The sequence below is a fragment of the Calonectris borealis genome, chromosome 2 (genome assembly GCF_964195595.1).
Source record: "Calonectris borealis chromosome 2, bCalBor7.hap1.2, whole genome shotgun sequence".
Classification (NCBI taxonomy): domain Eukaryota; kingdom Metazoa; phylum Chordata; class Aves; order Procellariiformes; family Procellariidae; genus Calonectris; species Calonectris borealis.
Window position 1 is genome coordinate 58,480,042 of NC_134313.1, and position 15,780 is coordinate 58,495,821.

The 15,780-nt window shown below is 38.3% G+C and overlaps 1 protein-coding gene across 1 annotated transcript in view; it reads right to left on the reverse strand.

Annotated features, from left to right (window-relative positions):
- PIEZO2 (piezo type mechanosensitive ion channel component 2) overlaps window positions 1-15,780 on the reverse strand; it is a 177,841-nt gene that overhangs the window by 38,636 nt on the left and 123,425 nt on the right. Inside the window, exons 29-35 of the mRNA XM_075144509.1 lie at window positions 15,558-15,647; window positions 12,809-12,930; window positions 11,938-12,009; window positions 8,012-8,115; window positions 5,846-5,944; window positions 3,310-3,421; window positions 1,559-1,624 (exon numbers count right to left, since the gene is read on the reverse strand). Of these exons, the coding sequence (XP_075000610.1) occupies window positions 1,559-1,624; window positions 3,310-3,421; window positions 5,846-5,944; window positions 8,012-8,115; window positions 11,938-12,009; window positions 12,809-12,930; window positions 15,558-15,647 (665 nt within the window). The remainder of the gene's footprint in view (window positions 1-1,558; window positions 1,625-3,309; window positions 3,422-5,845; window positions 5,945-8,011; window positions 8,116-11,937; window positions 12,010-12,808; window positions 12,931-15,557; window positions 15,648-15,780) is intronic.

Here is a 15,780-nt window from a genome sequence, read left to right on the forward strand (position 1 = left end):
CAACGCTACAGGCTTGGGGAAGAGTGGCTGGAAAGCTGCCCAGAGGAAAAGGACCTGGGGGTGCTGGTCGACAGCCGGCTGAACATGAGCCGGCAGTGTGCCCAGGTGGCCAAGAAGGCCAACGGCATCCTGGCCTGTATCAGAAATAGTGTGGCCAGCAGGAGTAGGGAGGTGATCGTGCCCCTGTACTCGGCACTGGTGAGGCCGCACCTCGAATACTGTGTTCAGTTTTGGGCCCCTCACTACAAGAAGGACATGGAGGTGCTGGAGCGTGTCCAGAGGAGGGCAACGAAGCTGGTGAAGGGCCTGGAGCACAAGCCTTATGAGGAGCGGCTGAGGGAACTGGGGTTGTTTAGCCTGGAGAAGAGGAGGCTGAGGGGAGACCTCATCGCGCTCTACAACTACCTGAAAGGAGGTTGTAGCGAGGTGGGTGTTGGTCTCTTCTGCCAAGTAACAAGCGATAGGACAAGAGGAAATGGCCTCAAGTTGTGCCAAGGGAGGTTTAGATTGAACATTAGAAAAAATTTCTTTACTGAAAGAGTGGTCAGGCCTTGGAACAGGCTGCCCAGGGAAGTGGTGGAGTCACCATCCCTGGAGGTATTTAAAAGACGTGTAGATGAGGCCCTTAGGGACATGGTGTAGTGGGCATGGTGGTGTTGGGTTGACGGTTGGACACGATGATCTTAGAGGTCTTTTCCAACCTGTATGATTCTATGATTCTATGATTCTATGATTCTATGATTCTACCCTGTGGCTCACTCAGGGATACAATTTTAACTAGAACTGTGGGAACTAATTTTAAATAGAGAAGAAAAATAGCTTTTGAAGACAAAGTCTCACTCAAGGTAAGCCATGATGAAGACTTACTTAAGAGGAGAGTCTGTTTTCGTCTTTTACTCCAGTTAGAAACAAAGAGCGAAGCTTAGATTTATGATCTATTACACTTCTTTGTAGGAAAACTTTCAATATGGGCAAGATCTTGCAAACTTCTGGCATTTCTTCTGTTGTGCAGAGCATCCTTAAGTCTGATTATGAAGGAGAACAGGTAAGATTGGGAAAATCCCATTTTTTTAGAGGAGATTATTGCACCTTGCTGAATGGCTGAGTACCAGACAAAAGCATTATATTAACCTTGCTAAAACACCCTGAAAAAACACAAGGTCTTTGTGCTAATAATAATAATTTCAGACATTCAAAATCAATTTTAACACAAGGCTGTATGCCATCAGGACTGGAACCTAAGGTATAAGTTGTTCTATAAGTAAAAGATACAGCAAGTGATCAAGTCTGAGCCTGCCAATGTATTTACTAAAGTGTGTAGAGAATGAGTGCAGTAGCTAATAGTCCAGGAGTAGAAGTTCCTATGCTCAGGACTTGTAAATCTGGCAATTGGAAACCTGAAAGTAGTTAGGAAGTTCTCACTGCATAGGTTAGTGTGGATTTTGTGGCTTTTACGCAAGCCTGGGATCACTGCAACGCTGTCTTTGTTATACGCTGCTTATGCCACCCGTCACAACTGCATTGTAACAGCAGAGAAACCCTGCTTCTGCCTTCATACCTGGTCCATCAGATTTCTTCTTGACAGGTTCCTCTTCACTGTCTTCACAGTCCGCATCAGTACCACCTATTGAAAACAACGACTGAAACAGTGAGTGTTACACCTATAGAAGTGCGGGTGTAAATGCCATTCAAGCTAGAAAATGCTACAGTTACTAAGCAGTGATAGGTTCCTCACCTACCACTATAACAGAAAGCACATTTCCATTTCTAAAGGACTCAAGTGAGGGGACAAATCCTGTCAGCGAAGGTGTTCATGGATGACCACGCCTCTCTTGTAATTTGCAGTGGCATTTTCTTGCTAGATAGGCTGCTGAGCAAGACCATCCGTTGGTGTAAACCCAGGCAATTTCTCAGTCACACCGCTCCTACCCTCAGCAGCCTCACCTTCCGCTGACTCACGCTTCAGCTCGTTTCTTCTGCAAAGGGCAACCTGATGTTCTCCTGCCTCTGACCCAGCAAACCCAAATGAATTGAGACCTTCAGGTTGAAATGAAGCAGCAGAGTTGGTCTGAAACTACCATATGCTTTTATTTAGGCCTGTAGCAGAAGAGCGACGTAGAGTCGCAGGCAGAACTCTCCTTCTATCTTATATCCAATAACTGCAGCTACAGCTTCAGTGGCAGCAGTCAAATTATAAAGCACCCTCTTTTCAACGGGTGAAGATGCCAAATGGAGGAAAAGTCCAGCAGATTCAGCCCCCTCTTCTCTATCCATACTGACCAAAAAAGCTTCTGAATTTCTATTTTCTTTTCTTGTTTAAACAGGGAGCAAAAGATGAAGAGATATGAACTACTTACACACTGATTTTTTTCAGGGGCATGAATAATTTTACAGTGCCAGGAAAACCCTATTAACATTTGTACGTTTTCTTTTTGCTACCTGCTGAGTTCTCTGTGAATTTAGGGGTTCATGGATATTTGGGTTCCTCAGTGAGTATAGCATGGAAAGTGAAAAACATTTCTTGATATTCTTCCCCTTGTATCAACTCAAGCCTACTTAAGGAACAATATAGGAAATGTGGCAAAAAGAAATAATATGTGGCTATTTCATTGAATTTTTCTTACAGCTCCACTTGAACCACAGCTCTTCAGGAACTTCATCATGAAATAGTTCTTCAACACAAAACGTAAGTCTCTCACATGCAAAACTTTCCCTGGGAATACACATGAATTTATCATCAAAATGAGAGACTTCGAGCAACTCTAGAAAATCCTGGAGAGTAAGATAAACCTTTTTATGAGGTGAGGGAGTGAAAGGGAAATGTCCTTGCTCTGCCTGATTCTGGCCGAACACCTGGCATTTACACTCCCGTATTCTGGAGAAATGCTGTTAACTACCAGGTTATTGGCTTTATAAAGTTACGCCTTTACAGGGTTATGGCTTTCTCTTGCAAGTACTCTACTTCCACAAATGTTTTCATATAGCTGATGTTCTGTGCAATTTGTTGAGTCTTCCTATTTTGCAAAAGTTCTGGGCATGTGTCTTGCAACTCCAGGGAAAACACATATATTCCCTCTTCTTCTTTATCTCCCCCAATGTGCATTGTGTAGAACAAAAGGACATAGCTATGGCTGGCCTTGTCACGGGCTGGGGCAGGGAGAGACAGCCAGCCAAAGGCAAACCCATTTTTCCAATTCCTATCCAGAACTGAGAGCGCTTGCCCTCTAAAACTCAGTTGCCTTTCACTACCAGGAACAACAGGCAGTCTTGTTAACACTACGTGTTTTAAAAATACGGAAGTCTACCTACCATCCCCAGATCCTTTCCGCCTTCGCTTCTCCTCTTTCCCAAAACTTTTCTTCTCTTTGCGCCTCTGTCGTAGTGCAGTTTTAGGGTCAGTAATCCAGGCCTGATAAACAAACTGGAAGGAACAAACTCATTTATTTCAAGGTTATTCATGTTTTGAGAGTAAACCATAGACTCAGCCATAAGCAGGACTATATAGTTTGAGTAAACACAATCAGATCTGCAGGGGTAAGGAAATATTTTGAATCCCAAATCAAACATCTCCCCTGCAGATCTGCTGAGTTTTCATGTGCTATTTTTGCGAGCATAAAACCAAATGTGAAAACACTTGTGGGTGAACCAAGTTTCATTAGAACCCACAAAAATTCATGCTCTGAACTTTGGGAATTAATACCCTGTTGTGCATATGGGCTACTTCACCTGAATCTCTCCATTTAATTCTGTGTTTCTACTTTATCATTTTACAGGCAAGATGCAGAGTAATGGAAACTTTAAGAGAAAGTGCTGCAATCAACTAACTAAAGCATCAAAAGATATATTGATATCTCAGTACAGATATTTGTGCTTGTACATTTTTCATACTTTAGGTATTTTTTTCCCCTCTGCAGATCCCAGTGGAACACTTACAGATTTGCTATCTATGCACAGTACCAAACCCAGCAGTCAGGAATTCCTCAATTTTCATCCTGATTTAGACAATAGCTCCCTTTGCTGCTTCGGATAAGTAACTTATGAATCCTTCTGCTACTGTTTTTCCAGTTGTAAAATGAAGACAGTAATACTTACCTGTATATCAAGGGGATTTTATGGGGCCACAGCACTCCCTTAGATCAACAGTCTGTTGACCTGTATGACTACATGAAGCATGAAATTGGCCCAAAATATTTATAAATGCTATAGCAGTGGAAAAAAAAAGCCAACTAAAAAAATGTTACCCAAAAGTAACTTTTTGAACAGTTCTGATCAAACTGTGAAGAAAGGTTGCAAAAAAAAAGCAGTAACACTCATATCTTTTTCCCCTGTATGACATAAAATGTGAATAACAGAATCTAAAGCAATTGTATCTTCTCCACAACTCTTTAGGACAAAAGATGTTCTTTTGTTCCTTTTATGATTTTCATTGAAAAATGGTAATCATCTTCAATTGGCACTGCATTGTCTTCTATTTCTAAGCAACACCGGCTGGTAACAGAGACAGGGCAGGGAAGCACACAGATGCAGGCATGAGGGTGAAAATAAACCACAGTAACAACACAAGACAAACATGCAGACAATGACAACACCACACATGTATCTCAGTGAAGCTGGAACTGCCCCTCATATGACAGAATGGTAAAATTTCTATATTTGGTTTATTTAGATTTTTAAAATTTGCATACACAAATTGCTTTGGAACATTAAAAGCAATTTGTTAAAACTGTCAAGCTGACTTTAAATGAATTTAAAAGGGAAAAATACTTTGTTCTGTTTTGTGAATGTATACAACAATGCAGATGGAATTACTGTTGATAAGAAGGTCCTCTTCCAAATCTCTCAAGGCCCGTTCCTGTAATTTTGTATGTCTGATTTTTCAAAACAAGCACCACATGAGAAAATGCGTGGGATCAGAGGCATTGGTTTCTCTTTGCTTTGTAATAGGTGTTTTCTAATGAAGGTGCTCTGGGGGAATGGTGATACTTAAGTGAATTAATATCGTATTACTTACTGAAAGTCAGAAACTGTCCACATCTGCCATTGAAGCTGAGAAACTGTATGCTAGCCACAGTCATAGTGTGAATAAAGAAATTAGAGGTAAAAGGCAGACTTGGAAGAGGGCAGAAGATTAGAATGAAGAAAGGGCCTTTGATTAATAAATTTAATGTAGCTACTTATACTAGGCAGTGGATATTTTAAGAGCTGACTGGGAGCATACATATATATTACTTTAGATTTTTGCCACTGGACAAACTTTAAATGCAGTATCTTTTAAGCTTTGGAGCTGGTACGCTCAATCTGTAATGCTCACTCCTTACAAATATATTATATATATGGAGCGTAAAACGATACACAGTGCTCAAAGGTAGGAAATGCTAAACGTATTCAAAGAGGACAAGAAAGAAGATGCACAATCTTTTTTATGATGATGAAGGCCAGAAAAGTACAGAGCTAAAAAGGGCTCTGGAGCAGAATATGTGCTTTACAAATCTTCTACCAGCTTTCTGAGATCAATTACAGTGTCCATAAGATACATGCAACTTGATGTGACCATCTTGTATATGGTCAGAAGAAGAAAATGAGAATTTGGGTCTGCATTTTCTCTCTGGGATTGCACTTAAAAAAAGATAGACCACTTTTCTTGTGGCTTGACCGCTCCAAAAGTATGAAATGTATTGCATTTACTAGTATGAATGTATTGCATTTACTAGGAATGAAGCTTTGGCTATCATTTTTTTTTTAATCATTCATATAAGAGGAAAAATGCAGACGAGGACAGAGGTATACATTACATCAGGAACTATGGGATGGGTCAAATACTGAGCACTCGCAAAATGTCAAGTACCTTTGCTGCTTTGATTAAATACTGAAGAATAGTTTTGGGTAGTTTAATGACAGACTTTGGCAAGGCTAAAATGGCTGAAGCAAATTTCCCAATAGCTCTCTATAAAGAAGGACAAAGCAAGAGCAATTAGTAGAAAACAAGAAAATATTAATAAAAAGTATCTACTGAATGATTGTATTATTAAGAACGAATTTACATTCCTAGACTCCAATATGAAAAAAGGTCATTTGTGATGTTCACAATAAAATTTCAATAAGATGATTCTTAACTGCCTGCATTCTCTAATAAATAAAATCTCCAAGTTAACCCTTGAAGTGACTATTGCACATAATTTACACTAAAAGAAAAATCAACAATTAAAAAATAATTCTTTAGCAGGCTCTACAACAAACAAGTTTACTTTGCTAGTATTTTTATTAAGACCATGTGCATGGTGATGGAAGGCGAATAAGGTACGATGACCAAATGATGAACAAGATTTTCATAAACAAAAAAAATCGTCTGTTCTATATGACTCCCCTCCTACATAAAGCCATCCAACATGTTCATGTTGCACATATTGCAGAACTGGCCACCTATACAGAATGTCTGACCAGAATTTTGAAATAAAGACCAGATTCTTCATCCTTAGAGTAATAGTTTCAGGACCGAGCTTTAAAAAATAAGACCAAATGAACAAAAAACCCAAAACCCAGAGTAAATGAAAGAATCTTATTAGCTTCTGACCTCAAGTTTAGAACTCTTTAAAATCTCAGTGCTTGGCACCAGCACATCTGAACAAAATGTTGTCACCGATTTTTTAAAAAATCAGCAGAAACAAGAATGCAAACTTTCCTCTATACCTGCATGAAAACCAGAAAGAAAAATGACCTAGAAATTCATGAGCCATTTTTATGGTCCAAGGTGAGTTAAACGCAAAATAAAATATACAAAAAATTAGTGTAAATAGTAGAAAATAAAACTTACTTATCACATTATTTTTCATCCAGATTTGTTTTGCCTTTTTTAAGGTCAGGAAAAAACCTTTACATGTCATTACCATGCAGGCAATTTAACAAATGTAATCAGTTGGTAATGTAATGTAAGTATATAAACCAAAGGCACATTGTATCAATGAACTAAATAAAATATTTCTTCTTGTAATTCAGTAATGTCATCTGGGAAGCTTTGTTTGAAAGCTATTGGCATAAGGAATAGAAGAGCATGGAGGCAGTTTCTTGCTCTTGCTTGGGCTGGGCTTTCAGTAATGCACCAGTTCTGCAGTGACGTCAGCTTGCGTATGGATGGGAATACTCATCTGCAAAAAGTTACGCATTTGCCTAAGCTTTTAAAGTTACACTCCTGAAAAAATTCTGTGGTATTTCTGAAAATTCTTCAACAAGTAAAACTTTAATCTTATGAAGATTAAAGCAATCCTGTATGCATGAGTATTTCACTAACTTCTTCACCCAAGTTCTTCATTTAAGCCAGTGGATTCAACACCTGGTACTAACATCAACCAGTCTCTGTGTAGGAACCCAGTGAGGAAACTTCAGCTATCTTTTTAACATTACAATATCCTCCTACTTCAACACAGTCTGTCACTTAAAATGCAAAAGTATTAACTAACATTATCCTGAAAAAGAAAGGAGAGGAAGTGATGTGGTCTCCTTCTGTAATCTTAAATGTTAAGCTCTTTATAACCCAAGGATATATTTCTCTGGTTCATTAGGATCAACAATAAAAAGTTGTTTTTTTTTTAAGTATGTATTCTTTTCCATGAAAAGTTGCTTATTTTTGGGATCATTTTTTCATGGAATGATAACATCTACTCAAAACCAGCAAACCACTGAAGCATTGTACAGCGCTGCCAGTGGCAAGTCAGCTTCCTCACTTGTCTTTACTGCAACGCAGAAAAAATAAAGCTCTGATTCTTAACCTTTGGTTTTGTATTTTTGTTTTCCTCAGGCATAAGTGAATGAAGATATGATTTCACTATAGTTCCTACAGGAATTTGGCAAAGCCTAAACCAGGCAAACTTGCATTTTAAATTGGCAAGAAATTTCATTTCCAGTACTTTTCAGGTCTACTTTAGATGCACTAGCTGCTTTAACGTATGTGCCTGTGTTATGAGAAGTCTACATTTTTTTCCAGATGTCAACTAGAAAGCAAATTACCATAAAATACCTGAAATGCAGATTTTTTTCGAGGCTCTTCGTCTTCTTTTTTCTCCTCTTCCTCTTCCTCTTCACTATCCGTCTCAAACAAATAATAATTTCCACTTCTGACCACTAAGTGAAACAAAATATTTTCTTATTTTTCTGAAAAGTTCTATTCTCAACTGTCCCAAGACCTACGAACAGCCAGCCAGTCATTTAAAAAATCATAACCAGGAGAGGTGAAAACGGAGAAGAAGCAAGAGATAAAAAGGTCTCAGGCAATTTATTTGATGTTAGTCTGCGATATTTTGGGCATGAATGAGAACTACACAAGAACTAAGGAAAACATCACCATGAGAAGAAAATGTAAAGAAAAAGCTTGAAGTATATCAAGTTACTAGATTACATTTTTTAGAGAAAAATGGCAGTTAAGTCTAAATTAATTGGGAACTGATGATTATTTGAGGGAGTAAAAAAAGCCCAGCAGGTAAGTAAATGAATTTACATGAACAGAACCACTGGACAAAAAATACAGAACTTCTCTTTAAAATGCTGAGGCATCCTTTAAACTATGGAATGGGATGGTGTTAGTTAATGCTTTCTTCAAACATTTAAGCTTTGATAAGGTAATGGAAAACCTTGGTTTGTTTAAAACAAATCACTTGGATTCTATTAACGTGATCACAAATGAGTTTCAATTTTTTGCCCATGGATTCAGAAAGATTCTGAAACCTCGATACAGTGAAGATGCACAGTGAATAAGCTAGGCCTTATATCCTTGAACAGAAGCAATGCTTTTATTTCTCAGATGGTAACAGGCCTACATGAACGAACAAGGGAAAAAAAAGAAATGAAAAATAAGGTAATGAGCAAGAGAAAAATCAAAATCACAGCATTACATTCAGCAGTGAAAACTGGTAAATAATTTCCACATTTAAGCTGAAATATTTAAAGGAACAGTTATTTAGATGAAATGTCACACAATCTGGATATATGGAGCAATACATATTTATATTGAAAATTATATTTAACCCTCATTATAGTTTTCTGGAAAAGTAACAATTGCTTTAATTCAATCATACCGTGAATTCTACACAGATCCTCTGTGCACAGATGACCACACATAACTACCGTAGAAACCTCAGGGTAAGCACACTGTGAAATTTTCCAGAACTCTACTGGATCATAACTTCAGCATCACAAACTCCCTCACAGAGGGAATTTTGTGCCTCATGTGCCTAGTTATGACTTTTAACATCAATGAACACCCTGCAGAGGGACAGAGAGTCCACTTCAGCAGTTCTAATTGCTGAACTGAGGTGAAAAAAAGTTTGGAAATTTCTTGGATCAAGCAAATTAATTATTTGGTACAGGGCCTTCTAAGAATACTCATTTAAAATGCATTAAAGAGATGAATGTATTTTAAGTGCCAGTAGTCTGCAGTTCTCTTTCATGAAAAAATTGTCCACAGACAATTGTCCACACAGAAAATCAGCAGGATAAGGTCTGATATCTAGGGCAAACCTCTACTGCAGTGCAGTTCCTTAAAGGCTCAGAGTAGCAGCCGGTCAGACTTGGAACGCCTGACCTGGCAGAAAACAAATCTGCAGTGATCTCCCTCCAAAATTTTTAGGTTAAAGTGTATCTGAGGGAACACTATAATGTAGCAGTTATGTCTCTTTTGCAGCTAAAGAGGGAGGTATGATTGAAAAGCAATAATGCATTCTTGCACACATCAAAATGGAATAAGAAGTGTGTTAGTCACCTACAGAGATTACTAAAGAGACCAAATTTTACTAGTAAGATAATTCATGGCCAGACTGGACTTGGGGGCCCCCTCTCCTGCTACAAAATATGACTTTCTCCTACTGAGAAATGGGACTTGCAGGCTTTCCTTCAGGAATGACATGGAGGAGCCATCATCTGCTTGGGCCCAGAGGAAAAGAGGTCCCCAGGACAGCTGTGAGCACCATCTTTTGCACTCCATCAGACACAACTCTGTGCCCCAGGAGAAGCTGAGGACCTCGAAGCATGTGGCCCTAACTCCTGCTGATCTTTGTGGGGCTCCATATGTAATCCACTTCCCTGCAATGAGTGAGCGTGAGTGAGCGTCAATGAGGAAATCCTCACTGATGTTTCCCATCTGTTCTACTCACACCCAAATTCATGACTGTGTTTTAATTCCTATGATATACAAAAAGAGGTATCTTTCTGTAGAATAAAATCATAACAAGTGGTATAAAAATAACAATAAAAATCTAAATTAAGCATCAGAATTGGTATAAAACTTCCAGCTTTAGCAGCCTCAATATATACATATATACAGCCACAGCCACAAACCCATTTATGGAGAGGAACAGCCATGTGCAGCAGAATGCTGCAGAGTTACAGCACAGTGTTTCAAAAAGAACAGATGGGGAATATGTGAATGCCTACTATAAATGCCATGGTTCAGTCAGTGTGGACGCAAGCCACATGGCAGGCAACCACTGCTTGCAGGATCAGAGTCTGTGATGCTTCCCACAAGGTTTTGCATTATTGCAGTAAATAATTTCAAGAATGCTCACTGTTTAAATACCAAAACACAAGTTGCCACCTAAGAATATTAAATAATGAGGGTGAAATAAGTAAAAGCCAAAGTTGGTATCTCTCTTTGAGCAGTTGTTCTTGTTACAAAACCAGTGGTGAATAAACAAGAGACCGTATCCCATTCCTTCAAAATCACTGTAGCTTGAAATTCTACAGTAAAAACTCACAAATTATCGTTTTGATCTGTTTTGTCATTGTTGTTCTTAATGAAACCACAGGGCAAGTAGTTTATTTTCATAAGACATGAAAAGGGATAGGTCTCTCTAAAGTGGCAATGTGCCCTTTAGAAAAATAAAAATAGAGGCACAGTTTACTTGTGACTTGATAGAAATAAGCATACAACATTCTGCTAAACGCTGTTGGCAAATATATATGCTGGAGTTATAAACAAATACACATAGCTAAATGAAGCAGTATGTAGATGTGTAAAAGTGTTACTTGGAGTAACTCTTTTGAACTAAATGACCAGGCGCAATACAGACATTCATATTTAACTCTGATCAGTGCTACACACTTGAATATTTTAAAAATCTTCAGAGGTTATTAAATAGTTCATGTCTGATTTCCTTCAATAAAGATTCAATAAGAGGATATCTGATTAGAGATTGCAGTCTGCTCAGTTTTCTTGTTTCACCCAATCCATAACGTAGGGAAGAACTCTATCGTATGCCTGGACTGGGCTACAAACAAATTAAAATATCATAATGCAACAATGATATGAGTGATACAGGCTAATAATTTGTTGTATGCAAGGCTGAACATATTTTTGCTCTCAGATAAAGACAAAAAAATGGAAATAACAAAACAACTGGCATCAACAGTACGTTAAAGTGTGATCAGAGATATTTAGCGGAGCTCTATACAGCCCAGTCCTGGGAATAGTCTTGCTGCCCTACTGCGGTACTCAGATTTCTACAGCTGACAGCAGAATGACTGATGAACCATTAAAAAAGATGCATGATGTGTATATATGAAAAAGAAATTATGACTAATCTTAGAATGCATTGGCAAACCTTCACCTTCTCATTTTTAAATACATTGTGCTTTGCAGTAGGGGGGCAGTTGAGACTTCTGAGGCCAAAATAGATTCTTTTTGGCACATGTTTATCTGATTTGATATTTTTCTAAGAATGCCCAAAGTATCATGAGCTAGCTATGCTTCCAACACACAGAAGTTCAAAATATGGTTAAAGTCACTCCTTGAAGATTTGGAAGTAGAAATCATTTGTTGAAAAAAACAAGCCTTCTATCAAGTCACAGTCATAAAATCAGGCATAAAACAAACAGGTTATGGGAATGCCTTCATTCTGGTCAAGGATATAAGGGTTAAATCCACATATTTGTAAGATGATTGAGAAAACCTACTGGAAGCATGATCAACCCAAGGCCGCCACCACAGCTTTTTTTTGCCCTTGGCTTTCTCTTTGTCTGCTTCTCCTAAAATAAAATATGTTCAAATATTAATTTTACAAAATGAGAAACATGTTTCTTACACTGATTAATAATTTTTAATTTCTCTCAAAAGAGCTAAAATTTCATGACCACATCAGATGTCAGATCTTCTGAATACATTTAATATTAAAATCATTCAGAAGCATGACCACTAAGCAGAAATTACTCTGGTTTATGCAGCAGTTAAAACAGCATTCTACTCTAAAACAGCTAAAAAGTTCAGGTTTGTGTTTTAAAACATACAATCACAGTTGACTGTAATTTCAAGAAGAAAATATTTTCCCTCCTCTCAAATCCCCTTACATTTCAGGCTCCAAAACTTTTAAATCCAGTAAGTGCTAGAAATGTGGCACTAGATAGGTATCATTTTATCTGTTCCCATGTTTTAAACAACATTTAAAAGTACTCAAACATTTCAGTGACTGAAAAAACCTCACAGCATCCAGAAAACGTTTCTGGAAAAATGTGGATGCTACCTGTTTGTAACACTGTGGTTTATAGATAATGGCTTTGTTCAAAACAAACCTCTGCTGCTGTTCAGCTCTTTGCCAACAGCCTGAAGTTAACCAAAACTAACCTCAAAGCAAACCATTTTCCCTAAACCTTCTTGCAGTACAAAATCCCAGATTTTTTTTGGCTGAATCAAGCTCCAAACTGATACTCAGCTAACCACCGTGTTACATGTTAACAGTTTTGAAGAATAATTTATCACTTGTTCAACTATTAGGTCTATTAGGTCCTCAACGCTCAACTGCAATTACGGTACAACAATAGCTAATGGTACCTTCGTCATCTTCTTCAGAAACCTTCCGAATCTCTGGCCCCTCTGAGGACTCCTGGGTCATGCTTAGCATCCTCTCTTTACCCTTTTTGTATTTTTGCTGCCTGGCTTTGATGCGATCCATTCTAGCAAAAGAAAGAATCTTATTAGATTCACATCCTCACCCTTTTTGACCCACCCTGAAAAACACGTGTTAAACGCATCCATCCACACATACATACTCTCCAACATTTCTAAACGAAATATACATGCCACATTGTCATTAATCCTGCCCTTAAACATCCTTATGTTTAACTCCTTAGTTAAATGGCTCTGAAGGAGCTGGCTGGAAGAGTCGAGCCTAGACGTTCGCTCACTGGTCAATGAGAGCTGGGTTGCCTGCTATCACAGGACTGTTTTGCCTACTCCTCCTCAACTATCTTATTACCATTTAAAAATTAATGAATTGCTGTCAGGAGCTACAACACAGCAAATGAAGCTCTGAGAAAAAAGGACTTCTGCCTAATGCAGTGGTTTTCCTGAAACTTGCCACCGAACCAGGGATGTAGCTGTTCCTGCACTATTTGTGCTACATCTTCATCTCTTAAGCTCTCATTTGTTCCACATATCTGGAAATACGGAAGACTTAAACTGGTTCAGTTTTGTCCACATGTAGGCAAGCCTTCAATTCTCCTTCTTGCAATCCTGTAAAGTTAGCGCAATCTGGTCTTTTAAGACTTCTACGTTTTCACAGTTTGAAAAACGGTAGTAAAAAAAAAATTAAATCAACAGGAATAAATTCTTTCAATACAACTGGATTAGAAGCAAATGATTCACTAATTTCAGTGATCAAAATGCACTTAAATACTTTTATTAATCTGTCCATTTATTAGGGAAGAACCACCCACTAGAGAGGGAAAAACTCTTTCATCTCGGCTAGTTGCTATTATTCAGCAGATGATACTTTCCCTATCATTCATCTGCTGCTGAAGTTACACTATGTCAGTCAGGAAAACTCAGTTGTTCAAAACTTCTGGCCATGCTGATGGTTCTCCTCATCCTAACCAGCCTAAACTATATGAAGTATTGATGCACGTTATTGAATGAAATAAAACAAGCACCCTCTATTGTTGAAGTCGGACATCCTGCAAATATAAACTAACAATTTTTAGAGAAAGATAGATTAGCTTTGGCGTTATTGCAAGCATTATCATTTCCTTGATCTTAAACTCTGCAGAATTAACAGAAAAGAATGATGTTCAGGACAGGCACGTCCTGTCAATTGGGATAAGATTGATTCAAGCACAGGGCAGCGCCAGCGACAGCCCGATACATCATCTGGTGGGAAACCCCAGGGATGCACGTAGGGACCACCATCCCTGCAGCCTTCTGATGCTTCTTCAGTTATGCAGGTGTGGGAGAAGCTGTCAGGAGTGAGCTTTGACATCTGGTTAGGAAACAGTTATGGCTTTTCACGCATGGTGGTGGAGGAGCTTTGAAAGCTTTTTGCAGTTATAAAAGAAGCATGCTGGCTGCACCCAACAGAAAGCAGAGTGGCTTATTGGCTGTATAAAGAGAAAAGATCTCCAGGCCAGTTAACCTGAATGCAAATATCTTCAATGAAGGTGAACATATATATTTTGCACTCAAACACTAGAGGAGGAACCACAAATAAAACAGAAGCAACAGGCATTCAGAAAATTTTACCAGGAACAGAACAGAACCACAGAACAAAATCCTAGTAATGGTAAAGTCAATGAGAATATTGTCAACTGTTGCAGCAGGGCCAGGATGTTACACAGCTTCCTTAGCCCATAGTGATTTCAGGCTATTTAGGTGGCTCTTAACTACAGCTTCCCTAACTAGGCCCCTTGCTGTCTCAATTTCTGGGTTTTTTTAACCCAGTTCCTGTGCCTCAGTCTCCTATTTTCTAACCATCTAGTCTTGCACCTTCAAGTGAGACAGGGTTAATGTGGCACTTCTGATTAGCAATCTGCCTACCCTTTTCATGAGTTTCATAGGGGATTTGCATTTGACTGTCGTACTCTTCTGAGAGATGGGGAGAGACAAATTGAGAGAACAGCAGGGTAATTAGTGGAAGGAAAGAAAGAGGAAAAAAGACAGATTTTTTCCCCATATTTCATCTGCATTGCATGCATTCATACTACACAAAATAAGATAACCCAAAACTACAATTGAGCTGGACCTTTAACAGAGAAAAAATATAGCACAGATACAGATCATCTCTTAAAAAGAAGACTATATGGTCATGCTGCTATGATACTCAGGTGTGGAACAGTTAAAACCTGATCTTCTTTACCTGTCATCATTGGATTTCTAAGGTTTAGAAGAACCTTCAGAAAAAGCAGGAGGGTTCACACCTTCTCTCTTGATTTATAGGAAACATCTGCTTCCATTACAATTTCAGGCTCACTGAGGAGCAGATAAGTCAGTACATTCCACTCTGATTCTTTATGTTAACCTCACAACCTTTGATCCTGGAAATGTAATTCTATGTTTAAATGAACTGCAGTTCATTAAAAGATTTTGCAGTTTGTTGTCTTTTTGGAAAGGATGACTCTAAAACTACATAATATTGGAATACCTAAGATCTCTGAATGCCCAGAGAGCAATTTTTGTAATTGCAAAATCATACTTCGAAAGCTAATCAGCCTTTCTACAAAAGAAGGTGCTAGATAAATACCAACAATCAGGGAAATACATGCGTATGTATGTGTATATATATAAATATAAAAATACATTAAATACGTACTGTCTTTTCAGTTGATCCATTGATTTTTTTTCCTCTTCAATTCTTGCTTTTACAGCCTTGACAATTGTAGCCTGGAAAAGCTCAGCACCCCTATAGCACAAATGTGGGCAGAAGAAAGGAAAAAAGGAGAGGAAACATTACATGTTTCTAATTTTCCCTTATCCCAGAGAAATCCGTGTTCCCTCTGTACACAACCTCATCTGCATAAAACAAAACTAATCCA